General features: G+C 38.6%; 1 protein-coding gene across 3 annotated transcripts in view; it reads left to right on the top strand.

Moving 5' to 3' along the window:
• Window positions 1–9154, top strand: part of FBXO25 (F-box protein 25) — a 30052-nt gene extending 20898 nt beyond the window's left edge. For 2 of the 3 annotated variants that reach the window (XM_032185060.1, XM_032185061.1), the window contains 2 exons: window positions 37–180; window positions 7968–9154. In XM_032185060.1, coding sequence (XP_032040951.1) covers window positions 37–180; window positions 7968–8057 — 234 coding nt within the window. In that variant the 3' untranslated portion in view covers window positions 8058–9154. Of the gene's footprint in view, window positions 1–36; window positions 181–4186; window positions 4214–7967 lie in introns of all 3 variants that reach the window. The other variant, XM_032185059.1, reaches the window with a different exon arrangement.
• The last annotated feature ends 6415 nt before the right edge of the window (window positions 9155–15569 follow it).

The raw sequence follows: 15569 nt of genomic DNA, 5'->3' as shown, positions 1-15569 counted from the left end.
CTTTAACCAATTTAAAGGAAAGTATTTTATGTCCAGTTTTGTAGGCATTTGATTCTATCAGAGAAGGGCCATATTGACTGGAAGCTGATGTACTTTGCACTTCAGAAATGCTACCCAATAAAGGAGCAGTATGGAGACACCTTGCATTTCTGTCGACATTGTAGTATTCTCTTCTGGAAGGTAAGAGCTTTGAAATAACCAGAAATGTGTTCAGTTACTGATGGTTATCTGAAAGGAAAGTTAAGATAATCTTCTTAGTTCTATCATGTGAGATGTGGTTGGACAGCTAATATCTAATGTTCATATGGAAGCTTTATATATTTAAATTAGTATTGAATTCCAGACCTGTTCTTGAATTAGCATTTTTATCTCTGTATCTGACAATCTTAATACTTGGAATTTCAAGGAAAACTGCCATGGGGGATGAGCTACAGTCTGTGTATTCTTGTATTTCTTTAATGTTATGTGAAGTTGTTATGAGCTTGTATGAGGTAACCTTCCACTTATGGCATCCTTCTTCTAACGATGGCATGGCAATCAATAAAGCCTGTAGTAAGTTACTACTGTGGCATTCCTACCATGTTGATGCAAAACTGTATTTTTATAGTCTTGCTTCTGTTCTGTATGAAGGTCTGAGAAATGCTGGAAACTTCAAAATTTATGTTGAATTTGATCTTGACCATGAAGCATACAGGATGGTTGTAATTTCTGTAGAGCACCTTACTATTTCATTTATGTGAACTCAAGTTATGCTGTTACTTTGTGTTGTAGCATAATTTAGCTTTCCAGTCAGTAATGTTTCTTAAATTTTGCAGCCCAAGTACTATATGGGTAGTGTTAAGTGGACAAAGAGTAAGAAATATGAGAAATTTTCATCTTGAGAAGTATTTATCTTCTAATTCATAGAAATAAAATAATTGCTCTTATGTTCTCTTTCTATAACTTTAGAGTTGCATGTCAGTGTGAGACCTCATTTTCTATATAAAAATGAGGCTGTTGAACAGGATAGGCTAGTCTTCACAGAAATAGAATGATATTGAATTATGATATTTTAAACTTGAGGGTGCTTCATAGCACAGAAGCTCTTGCAGGTACTAGTATATTTCACTAAATTAATAGTAGGAAAGCAGGTAGTGGTAATTGGTTTTGCATTGAAGAGCCTGAGTACTTGCTGAAGAACCTGTGTCAAGAATGACTAAGTGTTCATTCCATTCTATTTTAGTGGAATAAGTCTTGATTTCACCCTACACATTAAGCAACACTTTCTTTGAAAAATACTTTAAAGGTAAAGCATACAGTGTACATGCAGGTGGGCACTTCTGGTTGTTGGGTCATCCGGGTCTGCTGTATAATGCTTTTCACTGTACATCGGTCTCATTCTGATCTTTGTATAATTGAACATCCAACACTTTAATATTAGTGTTGACTAAATGGAGTTGTTTAATAGCAGACCATATGTGACATTAAGAGACGATGAACCTCTGCAGGCAGATCTTGTTACATTACCAACCTGATTTTGTTACTGGAACAGCAGCACTTGCTCTGTGGGTTTATATTTTTAGTGAAACACAACAGAATGAGCTGCTAAAGGTACTTTGGTTTGAGCAGTACCTGTTGATCGCCATTGCAATACCAACTGTCTCATCCTGGAGATTTGGATGGGTCTTAAAGTGATTGTAGTTACAGATTAATTATATGCTTTCCACTAAAATTCTGGAGGAAGTGGTTTGCAATTTGAATTATTACTATGAGCATGGAAAATACAAAGCTTTCTTTGATAAGCTGATCTGATTTATCAGTGACCTGGAGGAGGCATTAGAGTACTCTCAAGATTGCAGATACCTCCATTTTGGAGGGCACATTCAATGAATGAATGGGCAGCCCTGCTGTTAGAGGGAACAGGCTGGAGGGATGAATACGCTGATATACTCCCATGAATGAGAGAAAATGCTGGTGCTTGTACTTGAGAAGGAAGAGCCCCAGGCAGTGAGAGAGGCTGTGGCAGACCTCGGAGCAACTCTGCTGAAGCCCTGGAGGTCCTGGTGAGCAGTGAGCTTGAGCCAGTGGTGAGCCCTGGCAGCAATGGAGGCTCTTGGCAGCCTGGGTGGGTTTCACCAAAAGGGGTTAGGGAACGCATTGTCCCTCTTGTCACTCATTAGACTGCATCTGGAATACTGTACCCAGCTGAGGGTCCTCCACTATATTATAAAAAAAAAAAAAAGCTGATTAACAAGGTGGAATTCAGGGAAGGTCCAAATGGTCTGGGTGGTCTGAGGACTTGCCATGTGAGGAGAGGCTGGAGAAGACCACATCAGAGGAATGTAAGCCTGACCTTAGGACAGCCAAGCAAGGAAACACTTGGTCTGAAGGGGTTTTGCAGTTTCCACCCTTAAACATGTTGATGACCTGAGCAACCTGGTCTGATTTCATAGCTGACCCTGCCTTCACCAGAAGGCTGGACTGAAGACCTCCAGCCCAATTGTTCTGCAAGCCTGGATTCAGTTTTGCTTCACTAGGTTTTAGAAAAAGACGAGGCTTAGATTTTTAAAATAAATATTTGATCAGGCTGAAAGATTGTATAAAGAATTGATTTCTGACCAACTGGCACCACTACTGGCAGAGGTTAATCACTAAGAGGTTAATCATTGGTCTGAAAAATGGTTCCTCTGTTTACACTGGCAGGGCAATGTGAGTAAAGTACTGCTAGTCATAGTCACGCTGACTTGTATGGGGGGAGAACAGTTCTGCTTTTTCAGGCACATGTACCTATAACCTTTCCCAAGCTTTCTGAACAAAAATGAGAAACAAAGTGCATGTGTGGGGAACTTTATCAGTTCTAGCAAAATGTGTTAGATCAATATATTCATCAGGAAACTATTTGTGGCTTTGACAATTCAGAAGAGCTTCAGGCAGCGAACTGAGCACATTATGGGGTTGCCATAATTTTTTTCTCCCTCATTCAAGAGCAAAGCAAAACATAGGTGCAGACGAGAAGTTCTGAATGAAGACTGGTAGTACAGTTTTGTTAATGTAGCTGAATTAAATCTACGAAGGAATGTGACTGCTCTCCAAAAATTCTTAGAGATGGAGGAGGTGAATGTTGCCTTATTTAGGGAAACTGCTTATTTCAGGGCTATCCCTTAGTGCAAATTGTAGAAATCAGCTACAGTAATATTTGAAAGCTTAAATTTTTAAGAAGCAAAGCAGTGAGACTGAAATACCACTAGTTATGACTGTTTTGTATCTGAGGAGTACTTCCATCAGTTTGTAAAAATTATAATATAAAAGCTGGCAACAAGAGAGGGCTAACTAAATCTTACCCAGGCAATTCTTCTGGTCCTTTATTTTGACCTTTTTAAAGGAAGACTTGCACAAAAAAGGGACTGAAGACTGGTGAATTGAGTTGGCAAAGAGTCAAAGGGAATTTTTTCATTTTTCAGTATGTTATGATAATCCTTAAGAGTTTTCAAGAAGCAGCATTTGAGGCATGTGCTGCTGTATTTGTTTAAAACCTGTGACCATAGTAATGCTAAGTACAGTAAGGAGACTCCTGAATTCATTGCAGGGAGTGCAGTGGTATCATCACCTTGTACTCTTCTGTGTTAAAGGAGGGAATGACTGTAAGAAGCTCTTCATATTGCATGACTCTTCATTCACTTTGAGAAGTGAGGATTTTTCCATACTGAAAGCGAGCAAAATGGGTAATACCAGTAGTTCAAAAAGGGCAAACTGATAAAAAGCGTTCAGAGAAGCATTATGTATTACTATTTCTATATGCTATTATGTTTACTCTTCATTTATATAGCACTATTTCTGTTCCTCTAGGCAACGTTGCCATTGTGGGCAGTTCTCTTATTTTCTTGGTCAACTTAGTAGTATGTTACAGAACTCAGTAGTACATTACAGATATCCCAGGGATGGCCATAGAAGTTGAAGAGCCTTTTGTTCTGACAGTATTACAGAAAGCCCAGGGTATTGAAACTGTTTTGTTTAAGTGGAATGTTTCACGCTTGGTTTTAGTAGTCTTGGGGTTTGTACTGATTTTGGTTCCTCGATTCCTTGTGACTTTCCATGGGAATAAGACTATTTTTCTAAATGGCACATAAACCTTAGCTTCAATAAACCTTAACTCTGCTTCTTTTACTTTATGGCTTTCCCTCCTGCTTCCTTCTTCATGATCTCAAAGGACTACCATCTTGCTTTGTTACTCAAGGTATTTCTTACATGTCTCATCTGTTTTCAGTGCTAACTGGTGTGTAATGTCAAAGTGAATTAACGTTAATTTCTTTGTTTTGATACTTTGTGTTCTTGTTTCCCTACATCAGCAGGAATATTTTAATTTTCATGTCCCTATCAGATAGGTAATGGTGACTTCCCATCTCAGTTTTCATCTTTGTTTATTATTGCAATATTGCCTGTTATTGCCATGAAAACTGGGGACCATAATTCAACATCTAATGAACATGAGTGTACACTTTAGATTGACTAAGAAGCAGGTCTGTGCACGCAGTGTTGGTAACTGTTCACGTGCTCCCTGATGTATTTAATTCAGTATTTAAATCTGAAAAGAGTAACACAACCTCACTTTCTGTTAAGCGGAAGTACTGCAACCTGTTTTATTCCACTTGGAATACTCATCTTCTTATAAAAGAGCCTCTCGGAAAAGAAATTCCCAGAACGGGCTATGTATGACTTGAGAGGGTGGGAGAGGCAATTACTATGTTATTTTCTGAATGAGGAGATGGTGGAAATAGTTACATGGAAAAGGACTGTAGCTCCAGAGTTGTCATGGGAGCTTTGCAATTTGCAGTTGTGATAAAATCTGAGGAACCAAAAAATTACATTTGTCAGTAAACATTTTTCCTGGTGAATTCTCTTGTTAATTCAAAAGAATTGTTTTAGCTTTAAGTAGATATATCAAAGATCAGTGTGACTTGTTCTTTACTTTTCAGTACTTAATAAATTTCAAGGGAAGGATGAATACTCATAATTACAGGAAGTTTGATACTCATCTTCAATCCACATCACTTTAACTGTAAAACTGCTGTTTCCATTTTAATAACTTAAACAAGAACTGAACTTACTGAGATTGTTATTGGCTCTATAATTCCTGACTGAGCAGAGCCTTTTGAAAGCATTTTTATGATCATGCACGGAGCAAAGCATGTTACATTTTTTTTTGTAAAATGTTTACAAGTATAGGTATAAATAAGCAATAAGGGAGAATAAACTAACTTTTCCCAGAATCTTATTTCCTGGAAAGTAGGAAGTTCTGCTCATGACAATGAGTAGAAAATATATTATTAGCAACTACCTCTGGGAGTGTGCTTTTTCTGCCATAGCATCTTGAGATGACACTTGTAAGGAAGGGAGATGAAAGCAGTAGAGCAAGACTGAAACGTGTACTAAACCTTTCTTGTGTATTTTGCCTACATGGACTGCACTCCAAATAGGACTGCCTATTTCTGTTCCTTTTTTCTTCCTGTTATGAATATAACACCTGGTTTTCAAGTGATACTAAAGCAAGCACTAAAAGAAGTGGGAAAATGAGATGTCACTAGTATTTTCATATGGACATCTATATTTTTTAATGAAAAATTATAAATAATGTATCTGTACAGTAATGATTTTCATTGGCAAAGCTGAGTAGTATTTAGAACATATGCTTGGCCTAATTACTTCAGTGTTGCAAACCTTTTGGAAGGGAGTGTGGCATCTCTGATGAACTCATGTAAAGAAAATAGTAAGAAAACTCCACTTCCAGATTCCTTCCTTCTATTAACTAAATTGCATATAATTTCATTTCCCATGGAAATGAGAGAAACTGCAGTGGTCTGCGATCTACCTACCATATATTTATTTTAGCTTTCTCATCCTACACTGTAAATTCATCAACACTGGAAAGGGAGAGAAGCCCCTCAAAACCTGGGATGACAGCTTGAGCCTTAGACTGTTATCCGTCAAGGTGTTTGTTTAACCTCTTCACTGAACTGTCTGGGGCCTTCTTTTCATAACAGCTCTGGCATTTCTTTCCTGTAGAGGGTTCCAATGAGGTACAAAACTGAACTTTCCATTATAAGATGAATCTGAACCTTGAATAATCGGACAATTGTGCTGAGTTCAAGACTCTGTAATATTAAAGAAAGCACTGCAGGTTTGGTGAACTTAGAATGAGAAAGCCTTTTCATTTGATGTCCCCAGTTCAAAAACTAATAGAGTAAAGAAAATTGAGCTTTCAATATGCTGCAGAGCACAGATCAAAGATGTGTTGGGTATCTGGCCACAACTGAATGCAGGTGCGCTTAAAATAGAAGTTCATTTAAACTTGAAATGTTTTCTCATTGAGCAGTGAGAGAGAATGAGTGTTCTGCAGCTTCCTCTGTAAGACTGAGGAAGCTAAGTGTAACTTTCTGAGGCTGGCAGTGCAACAGGTTGTGATAACACAGCTTTTCATGTTACAGCTCTTGTACTTCAGCTTTAACTGTCTTACTAAGCTGGTTGTATCACACAGAGGGCTGTTGTCTCCCAATTGTTTCTTTGTACCAGATACTAAGAACACAGAAATGGGAGCCTTTGCAACCAGACCACTCTGATGTTTAAAGCTTCCTTGCAATGGTTTCCAGTTTAAGTACCATGTTAATCACTGACTTCCAGAATCTATCAATAGGCTGTGCTTAAAAAAAAAATCTCAGTGTTTATGATAGCAAACAAGTATTTGCACCTCTAGAAATCTTTCTACATCTTTCCTCATAGCTTATAACTGCTGCCTCAGTGAGGAATCTACTCCATAATGTGCTTGTGCTACTGATTCTCCATAAAGAGGCATGTGTGTATGTATATCCACCCCAATATAGCCAATATTTTGCAGAGCTGGTCACAATACTGCAGTGTTAACTTTAGAACATTAGAGCCATGTTCTAATTTGTTTTTATATCTGCTCATTACATAAATACTCCTGCCAACTGATTAATCCAGGCCCTGACAATCTGTAGCCCTAAACTAATGTGATTTTACTGTTTCTGGGCTGTTCAGACAGCTGTACTTTCAATCATCATCCCACTGGTTGAATCTGACCCAACTGCTTGTGAACTCTACCTTCCAGAGTAAATCTTCCTTGTTTCATTGTGCAAGACCTGTACCACGTCCTTCCTTTAGTCAAATCGCTGATGGGCTTAATTTCTGTTCTATGTATCCCATTAATTACACCAATGGGTAATGATTTGAGGCAGTTCCTTCCTCTGCATGACTTTATACATCCTGTCCATCTTCTATATTCCTAACTTGCCTGGGTACAAATATCTGGTTTAAGGCGGCAATTTCAGCCGGGGAAGAGGTAGGAGTGAAAAACATCTTAGGAAGAGAACAAAGGTAGAAAAACTTGTGTTGACTGGGACATCAAACATTCTGCCCATTTTGGGGGGGAATTGTCTGCTGCTCTTCACTTGGAAAACAAAGCTCATTTTCCCCTGAAGTAATATCTGATTTCAGTTTTTCATTGAACAGACAATAAGGTTCAACAAAGCAGCTGTTCTTTAAATTACATTTAACAAAATGTACTTTTTTTTTTCCAAGAGCTCTGACTCAGGCTCTGTTTTTTGAGGGGAGGAGGGGTGTTTTTTCCTGAAATCTGAAGCATCTCAATACCACAGTCAAATGGGAAAGGCCTATGTTTGTGTGTGTGTGTATATATATATACATATATATATATATATATACACACGTATATATATATGTGTGTATATATATATATGTATATATATGTATATATATATGTATATATATACACACACACACATATATATATGTATATATATACACACACAAATTCTTAAACAAATTATCAGTTTGCTTCAGAAGTAGTAGTTACATGTCCCTTATGTGAACTCTTGCATTTTTTTTTTTTTAATTTGAGGGTAGAAAGATAGTGGATATAGAAAGAACTTACTATTTTCTCTCTCACTTTGCAGGATGGAGGACACCCCTGCACAGCCAGTGATCCAAACACCTGTCTTATGCCAGTATCTCCTCAGCATTTCATTGACCTCTTCAAATTTTGAGGTGTTCAGTAGCTGTTCTCCTGTGTTGTGGCCATTTTTGTGAGGAGTCAGGCAGGATCTATCATGCTTCTTGTGCAATATATTTAATTGTTATGTTTTGTTGTTGTTTGTAAAGTGGATATGGGGGGACATTATCAGACAGGTATATTTGGAGTGTTGGTTTTTGCAGAAGAGAGCTGAGGAGGAGAAAATACTTAATCTTTGTTAGGGAATCTGCATTGAATGACCATTTTAATTGCAATTTTAAATACATTTTTGATGCCTTAATCAGTTAAAATCATCAGTTAAAACTATGTGGAAGAGTTTTGAAAATTTCTTGGAAGAGTTAAATTATTCCTTCAGGGACCAAAGGAGCTTTTTGCTGATTCCTCTTTCTTTAAGCCACTGTTTTCAAAACACTTCCATATAATTTACACCATTATAAAGAATAGACCAATAATTCTCTTGGACTTCTGTCAGTTACCATCAAGGCATTAATTGTTGTGAGTTAGTGAATAAAATATAGCTGTAGTTATATATCTGAACCTATAAATAAAGGAAATAACCATTTTTTGTATGTACATTATGCAAAAATCCTTATTTTTTCTTAAAAGGACTTTATTAAATATATAACATATCTCAGCAAACTCTAACTCGAGAGACATCTGGGGCTACTGGAAATTGACTTTTGTAGCTACAGCTTTCACTTATACTGCAGATGCAACTGCATTAATTCATCTTCTAAGAAGAAGACAATTACTGAAACTTAATGAGAATGGAGTTGCTGTTTCTAGACTGTGTCAGGACAATGCAAACTGAGGTTCCAACCTGACAAGCTGTGGAAAATCCTGGAAGGTAGTCTGAGGTGAAGCACCTTCTGCTAGGTTAATCAGGTAACAAATTCTCCGGGAAGCTATCTTATTCTATTCTGTAAAGCAAAAGTAATTGCTGAGCTGCAATTTTTCCTTTACCTGTCTGAGAAGTGTTGGTATTGTTGATGAAATTTAACCAATAATATGTAATGTACAGAAAAATAAAACTTACTATATTCTGCGCTTGCTTATTCTGAATCTAGTTTTGCACAGTGTAATAAATCATGGTTTTTATTACTCCTTTAAGTCTGTCTTGCATAGATGACCCCATTTGAATTTTATAGGGAGATCTTTCTATACTTTCTATAGGCTGTTCTTTGCAGTGATTCATAACAGAATGAGAAGAATGCAAGTAGGTCAAATGCCATTGCTTTTCAGTAATTGGTTGTATCAGTGGTTGTATCAGCATTTGTTTTTTGAATGGGACAGTTAAGACTTAATAGGCTGCACAAGAAGACGCTATTGGAATATAGTTTTATTCACTCAAATTTAAGTCCATACCAATCGTTTTCTTTTAACTTACTGATAAGTGGATTTCTCAGTATAGGGATTTGTTGTTTTTTCTTCCCCTTAAGGTGTCTGCTGTGGTTACTGTAACTTTAAACTGTAGAGCTGTAACATCTCTCTATAATGTTGCTGCAAGCCTTGCTTTGTTGGCTGGAGCACTGCTTTAGCTGCTGGATTTGTTGAGGAACCAGCAGCTCTTAATGAAGATTTGTACCCATAACATTGTGAACTTTGTTTTCTGTCTATAGGAACCTTTAACCTTGCAGTGGTTGAAGAATGCTGCTATTCATTTTTTATTTTTTTATTTTTTTTAAATCAGGGTTAGAATTCTGCTACTCTTCATGAAGATTCATGTTCAGGGGCCCTACCTGCTCTGTCTCTTGTACATAAGTTTACAGGAACAGTCCTAAGACAGCTGGAAGTGACTTCCACTAGTGTCTAAGCTGAGTAGGAAAAAAACTAAAAGGGATGGTAAGGCTTAAAGGAAAAATCAGTGTTAATTTTCAGTTCTATTACAAGTGTCAGATAATAAGAGTCAGGTTTAATCTTCTTTTCCCTATAACTACTTGCTGTCCTGCTCTGTCTTCTGTAGCTGAAAGCCTTTGCCAGGCCCTTAAGGCCTTTCAGATGGCAACAGCTAAGGTGACAAGAAGCAGGACATGTGCTTTTAGTCCTCTACCCCAAGGATTTCACTGGATAATTGTAGACTGAAGTTGGAAGGGATGGCTGGAAGCTCTTTGCTGTCCAACCCTACGGCCCAGGCATGACTGCCCTGTCCAGATGGCTTTTAAAGATCTGCAAGGAAGGAAGCTCCACAGCCTCTCTGGGCAGCCTGTGCCAATTCTCTGTCACCTGTGTGGTGAGGAGGTGCTTCAGACAGTACCTGCAGCTTTTCAGTTTATGCTTCTTTTCTTGGCACTGGGCTCCACTGAAAAGAGCCTGGCTCCACTCTATGCACTCTGCCTTGAGTTCTTAGAAATTGCTAAGATTCCCACCCTCAGCCTCTTCTCCTGGCTTACCAGTCCCAGCCTTTCATCATAGGGATGTTCCAGTCCTTTAACAACCTTCATGGCCCTCCACTAGCCTCTCTCCAGTACGTCTGTGCCTTGCAGGGGAGAGCCAGGAACTGGACACCAGGCTCCAGCTGTGTCCTCAGGAAGGATACCATTAGCCCTATTAGCAGTAAAGGCATATTGCTGGCTTATCAATTTAAAAAAAAAAAAGTTTTTGAATGCAGAAACTGGAGAATGGAGATGCTTCTGCTGTGATATGCACATTTCAGTGCAGGGGTGATTGCCCTCCATCTTAAGATTTAAAAAGAAAAACAGAGTCATCCTGTCATGTGCAATGTTATAAGCTGTTATAAGCTTTTAACGCAGCACAATTGAGCTTTGGGAGTAGTTTCACAATCTCATTAAATATTTAGTGAACATATTTCCTAGACTGGGCAAATACCATAGAGCTTGATTAAAAGTACATGGTGTGAATTCAGCAGCTGCATGAGAAGTCAAATTTTAATTGTGCCACCAAAGTAAAAAGCCATGGCAATGATTTTGATCAAAAAAGTTGTTTTTTTTTAAAGCTCTTCATGAGATGGTAAGGACTTCACTTTGAGGATAATGATACTGATAATCCCTCATCTGTGGTAAAGAACATACTTTGACAACCTGAATTAATCTCTTAATCATGTAACCTTAAGTATTGTAACCTGTGAGATGTGTTATGACTTAAAGCAAAACCTTAATTACGCTGTCCTCCTATATGCTGGCTACTGTATGCAAAGAAATGCAGCTTCTCCTAAAGGAAAGTATACCTTGAAATATATAGCCCTATAGTCATTTAATATAAGTTTCAAGGTATACTTGAAATATAGGACTATTTTGCTCCAGCAAAATATCCTATATATCCTGGATCTATTTTTTTATATCCAAATATATATGTTGCACTAGCACTAACAGCAAACCTTGTTCTTGACACTCTCACGTGATTGGGGTTTTCATTCAGTTATAGGTCAGAAAAACAATCAAAGGCAACCACAATGTTCTCTGCCTGTTCCTAAGAAGCTAAACTTATGACTTTTTTTTAAAAAAAAAAAAGTTCCTCCTGTATTCCTGCCACCTCCCAAACACACACTCTCTCTTACCTAAGCACATGGTCATTAACTCTAAAAACCATCTCTGAGCGATGCTAGCTGTTGTATTACATTATCTCCTAACAATTTTGTTCTCTTCTTCCTGGGGAAAGACATCATGATTATAAAAAGAGTAGACAGGGACCTGTTCAGAGGTTCCGAGTGAACCTTCCTACCTGCACATCATGCAGGATCCAGTCATTAGCTAGAAAAAGCAGGGAGCAAAACTCTGCCCTTTTTCTTTGATCCTCAGCCCTGTGAAATGCATAAAATTTCTTTTAGAGAGAAGCTGAAATGCAATTAAAATCCTTGCTCAGAAAAGAGCTACATTTATGATCAAAAGAATAAGAGTATTTTGTTGTCTGGGAGGTAGACACAAAGCAGGCTGCCAGAATGGAAGGGGGGATGGAAAGTAGTAGCATAAAGTTAAGGATTTGTCCTTAAAAGATAAGTGGTGCACATACCTAACATATTTACAGCTCCCTCATTGGCAAAGAAAGAATTGTATTAGCTAAATAGTCTTGTATGTGAGTGTTTCTGAGCCAGTAAGTATTGAAGTAATTCATGTAGCGTAGAGAAAAAAGGCAATGAATAAGAGGCAAAAATCCATTGATTTTGCATTTATGCTGTTGCTTTCAACCTCTAAGTCTTGTCATATATATGCATGCATAGATGCACCTGTGTGTATATGTACTTGCACAAAGAGAGCTAAGCCTCGGCACTTGGTCAGACAATGGCATCAAAAGCTGTTTTCACCAACCTTCAAACTTCACAAAATTGGTCGTAGGTACTGCAGCACCCAATACTTAGAAGTCCTGTAACCCAAATTTAACAAACCAAGTTCTTCATAGCTTCTTGAAGAGCTATGGGGAAACTCAGTGCCTAAGAAGGGCTGCCACAATGGCCAGAGAACAAACATGATGCTAAGTCAAGCAACAAGAAACACCAAAAACAGCTTCAGATGCTTGATTTAGGGGCAGAGACAGACTTCTCTCCAGCAAGGTCAAGCACATGAATCTTCTGGGAGCCTGCCACCTGCATTCTTGCTTTGAAAAGCTGAAGAGGGGAGCTCACCTCTTTTTAACTATGTGAGAGTTCCAATTTTACCCCAAATCGTCATGGTTAAATCACTATTTTTTATGGTGTCTTGTCCTAGAAGCTACATTTGAGATCTGTCAGTGAAACAAACAAGCATCACACCCAGCTCAGCAGCAGCCAGGGCTGGTTTCTCAGGGTCCCTACCCACCCTTAGCCTAGGCTTGAACTTCCCCATTCAGCCTCCCCTCCCTCATCCCATGGCAAACATTGATACAGCTGCAGAGTCAGCTCCAGGAGCTGAGCCAAACGCAGTGAGAAATTATTATTTTTAGGGATAATTTTCATGGAACCAGCCCTCCTCAATCTTTTCTGCTGAACCTCCAGCTGTAACTTACATACAGTAATTCATTTTTCTAGCCAATGCTCGGTATTTAATTATTGGGCTAGATTATTGGAACTCATCTAATAAAAAGAAAGGGGAAAGCGTCGTGGCCACCTGTAAGACCGAGCACACACACCTCAGCCTGTGTCACTAACAGAAGTGACTACAAGGGACTGCAACTTTTCCCTTTTGTATGCTGAGCATTAGAGTTAGGCTTAATATCTGCTTCAGACAGCCAATTCAATACAAAGACACCAACATTAAATAAACTGCTAGCCAATGCTTGGAAATTGGTAATACAGTTGTGGCCCTTCTGTGCTTTCAGCCACAAGGCTTGGATCCAAGTCCTTAGGCAGCCGTGGAATGTAATTCCTGACTCCTGCAAGTTTCAGCAGGAGAAAGGTGACCTTTAAAGCTTTTAACATGTACCTGAGGGTGGGAAAGACAAATGGATTCAGGATGTGGCAGAGGGGAGAGTGCCGCTCAGCATGGATTTCCTTTCATGGACCTGTTCCCTGTGCAGCACACAGACCTGTCCTGCTGCCTTTCAGCATGCTGACAATGGTTATTTCCTGCAGGTTTATGTGCACATTCTTGTACAAATATGAATAAGACATTCAACCAAACTGACCTCCCATTTGTAATTCATTCACTAGGAGAAAAAAAAATTACATATATATATATATATAAACCAACACTAATGGGGAATTATCAAAATCATTTGAGACACCAAAAACCGTAAAGCAAACACAAATGCTGAAAACAAGCTTAATCAATATAGCAAAATCATATGATGACTGAAAGTTAAATGAATGGTAAATTAATTGTTGGGTAAGTTCTTGGACAATAATAACAAAAAACAACAACAAAAAGGCCAAGTTGGAAAACATCCCACCCTTACTGAGGCTGAAGAGGTATTCAAAGGGAGTTTAATTGCTGAGAATTAAAGCAGAGAAGGAAAATTTGGGCTGTCTTGAAGGATTAGAAAATATAAGTCATACCTGTGAGGAAAACAGGAATCAGAAAAATAAATAGAAAGCCAGGTCACACAATCAATACGTGTGTAAGGGAAGAACAATGTCTCCTGATGAAGAAAATACTGTGAGGAGTACTCTGAAACCAGCTACCTCAGAGAGGAGAGGGAAGGATGGGGACAGCATGGGGAAAGCTCTTAAGCTTAAAAGCTCTGAGGAATCTGGTCAGAAAGCAGAGAAAAGGGAAGAGGCCGAAAGTACAGTATGTAACGAGGCAGAACACTGCGTGGAGCTGTTGAGTTCATGTAAAACTTCCACAGATTTCATTGCAGCACAACTGAAGTCCTCACTGCAACCTCCTCGTATCCTGATTTTTGAGTCTGTGCTTTACAGTCTTCTACTACCTGCACTTACCTTGTGCATGGTTGATGAATTAGGTCTCATCTACAGGCACTGTGCTGTGGATTGGCTCTGGAGAAGTGCTTGCTGTGAGTTCTGCAGCACCAATCTTCCAGGAGTCTTCATCCCTGAAGAGATAACCCAAACCTGCATTTTGTGCCTACAGGGGAACATCCTTTCCAATCGGTCACCACAGCCAAGAATCGTATTCTTTCATGGGACAACCAAGAAAAAATATACTGGAACATTACATGTCTGCTACCCAGACACATCAGGAATTGAGAGACACAGATGCTTAACAGAAGCTGTTTATCCTATAGCAAGCTGGAAAGTCTTTAACAAAGACCCACGGGTACTTTTTTTCCCTCCTCCCACCTGATTCACAAGAACCTCTTTGGCTGTACCAGCAGACACACAGTGATGCCAAAGGATTACAGGCACCAGCAACGCCCAAATCCTGTTAAACCTCAATGAAGGCCTGAGACCACACAAAGAACAACTTTTAGTTTTATATATGCCAGACACTAGCAGTTAGTTGTGAATGGTAAGTTTACAAATTGAATGAAAAATAAAAATAAATCTCTAATTTTCAAAATAACCCTATGTGAAGCATTACTGCATCTGCAGTATGGCTTCTGGCAGTTTTGGAAATCTTGTGCTCCGTCCTATCAAACAATAGTTTACTTCCTAATGGGAAGTGATGCTTGATTTGTTTTCCTTTGTTTGTCCCGTCAAATGTTGGCTGCCAAGTTTCTGTCCAAATGTTCAAAAGATAAACTGTTTACAGGCATTAAACTGAACGCAAGTCTGTCTAAAAATGGGTGTCTGTCATGAGGGAAGCGGCAAGGATTAGGTCTTTATATAACCAGTGAGGTCTTTGCATAAGTGACAAAAAAATTAGCCTAAGCAGCTAATAAGGGACAAGCACAAAAAGAAAGCAAGTGATACTCCATATCAACTGTCTTGCACGTAAAGATTTAGTAGCAAAAATAAAAATTAGTATACTAAGGACAATATTTGGACTCTGGATAAACGAGCCTCCCTTCCTTTCTCCTGCAAACACATTTTTCTCTGTCTTTCCAACACCAGAAGCAATTAGCAGTGTAATCTCGTGAAGAATTACAAGTCTCCCAGACAAACAAGATGTTCAGAGTAACAGCAAGTGAGGTTTTCAAGGAAAGACGAGAAAAGCTGAAAACCACTGCTAACTTAAAGGAATGGTACTGCTTC

This window comes from Aythya fuligula, chromosome 3 (genome assembly GCF_009819795.1).
Source record: "Aythya fuligula isolate bAytFul2 chromosome 3, bAytFul2.pri, whole genome shotgun sequence".
Classification (NCBI taxonomy): Eukaryota; Metazoa; Chordata; class Aves; order Anseriformes; family Anatidae; genus Aythya; species Aythya fuligula.
The sequence above is the reverse complement of the archived record's forward strand: the minus strand, read 5'-3'. Positions and strand labels throughout refer to the sequence as shown.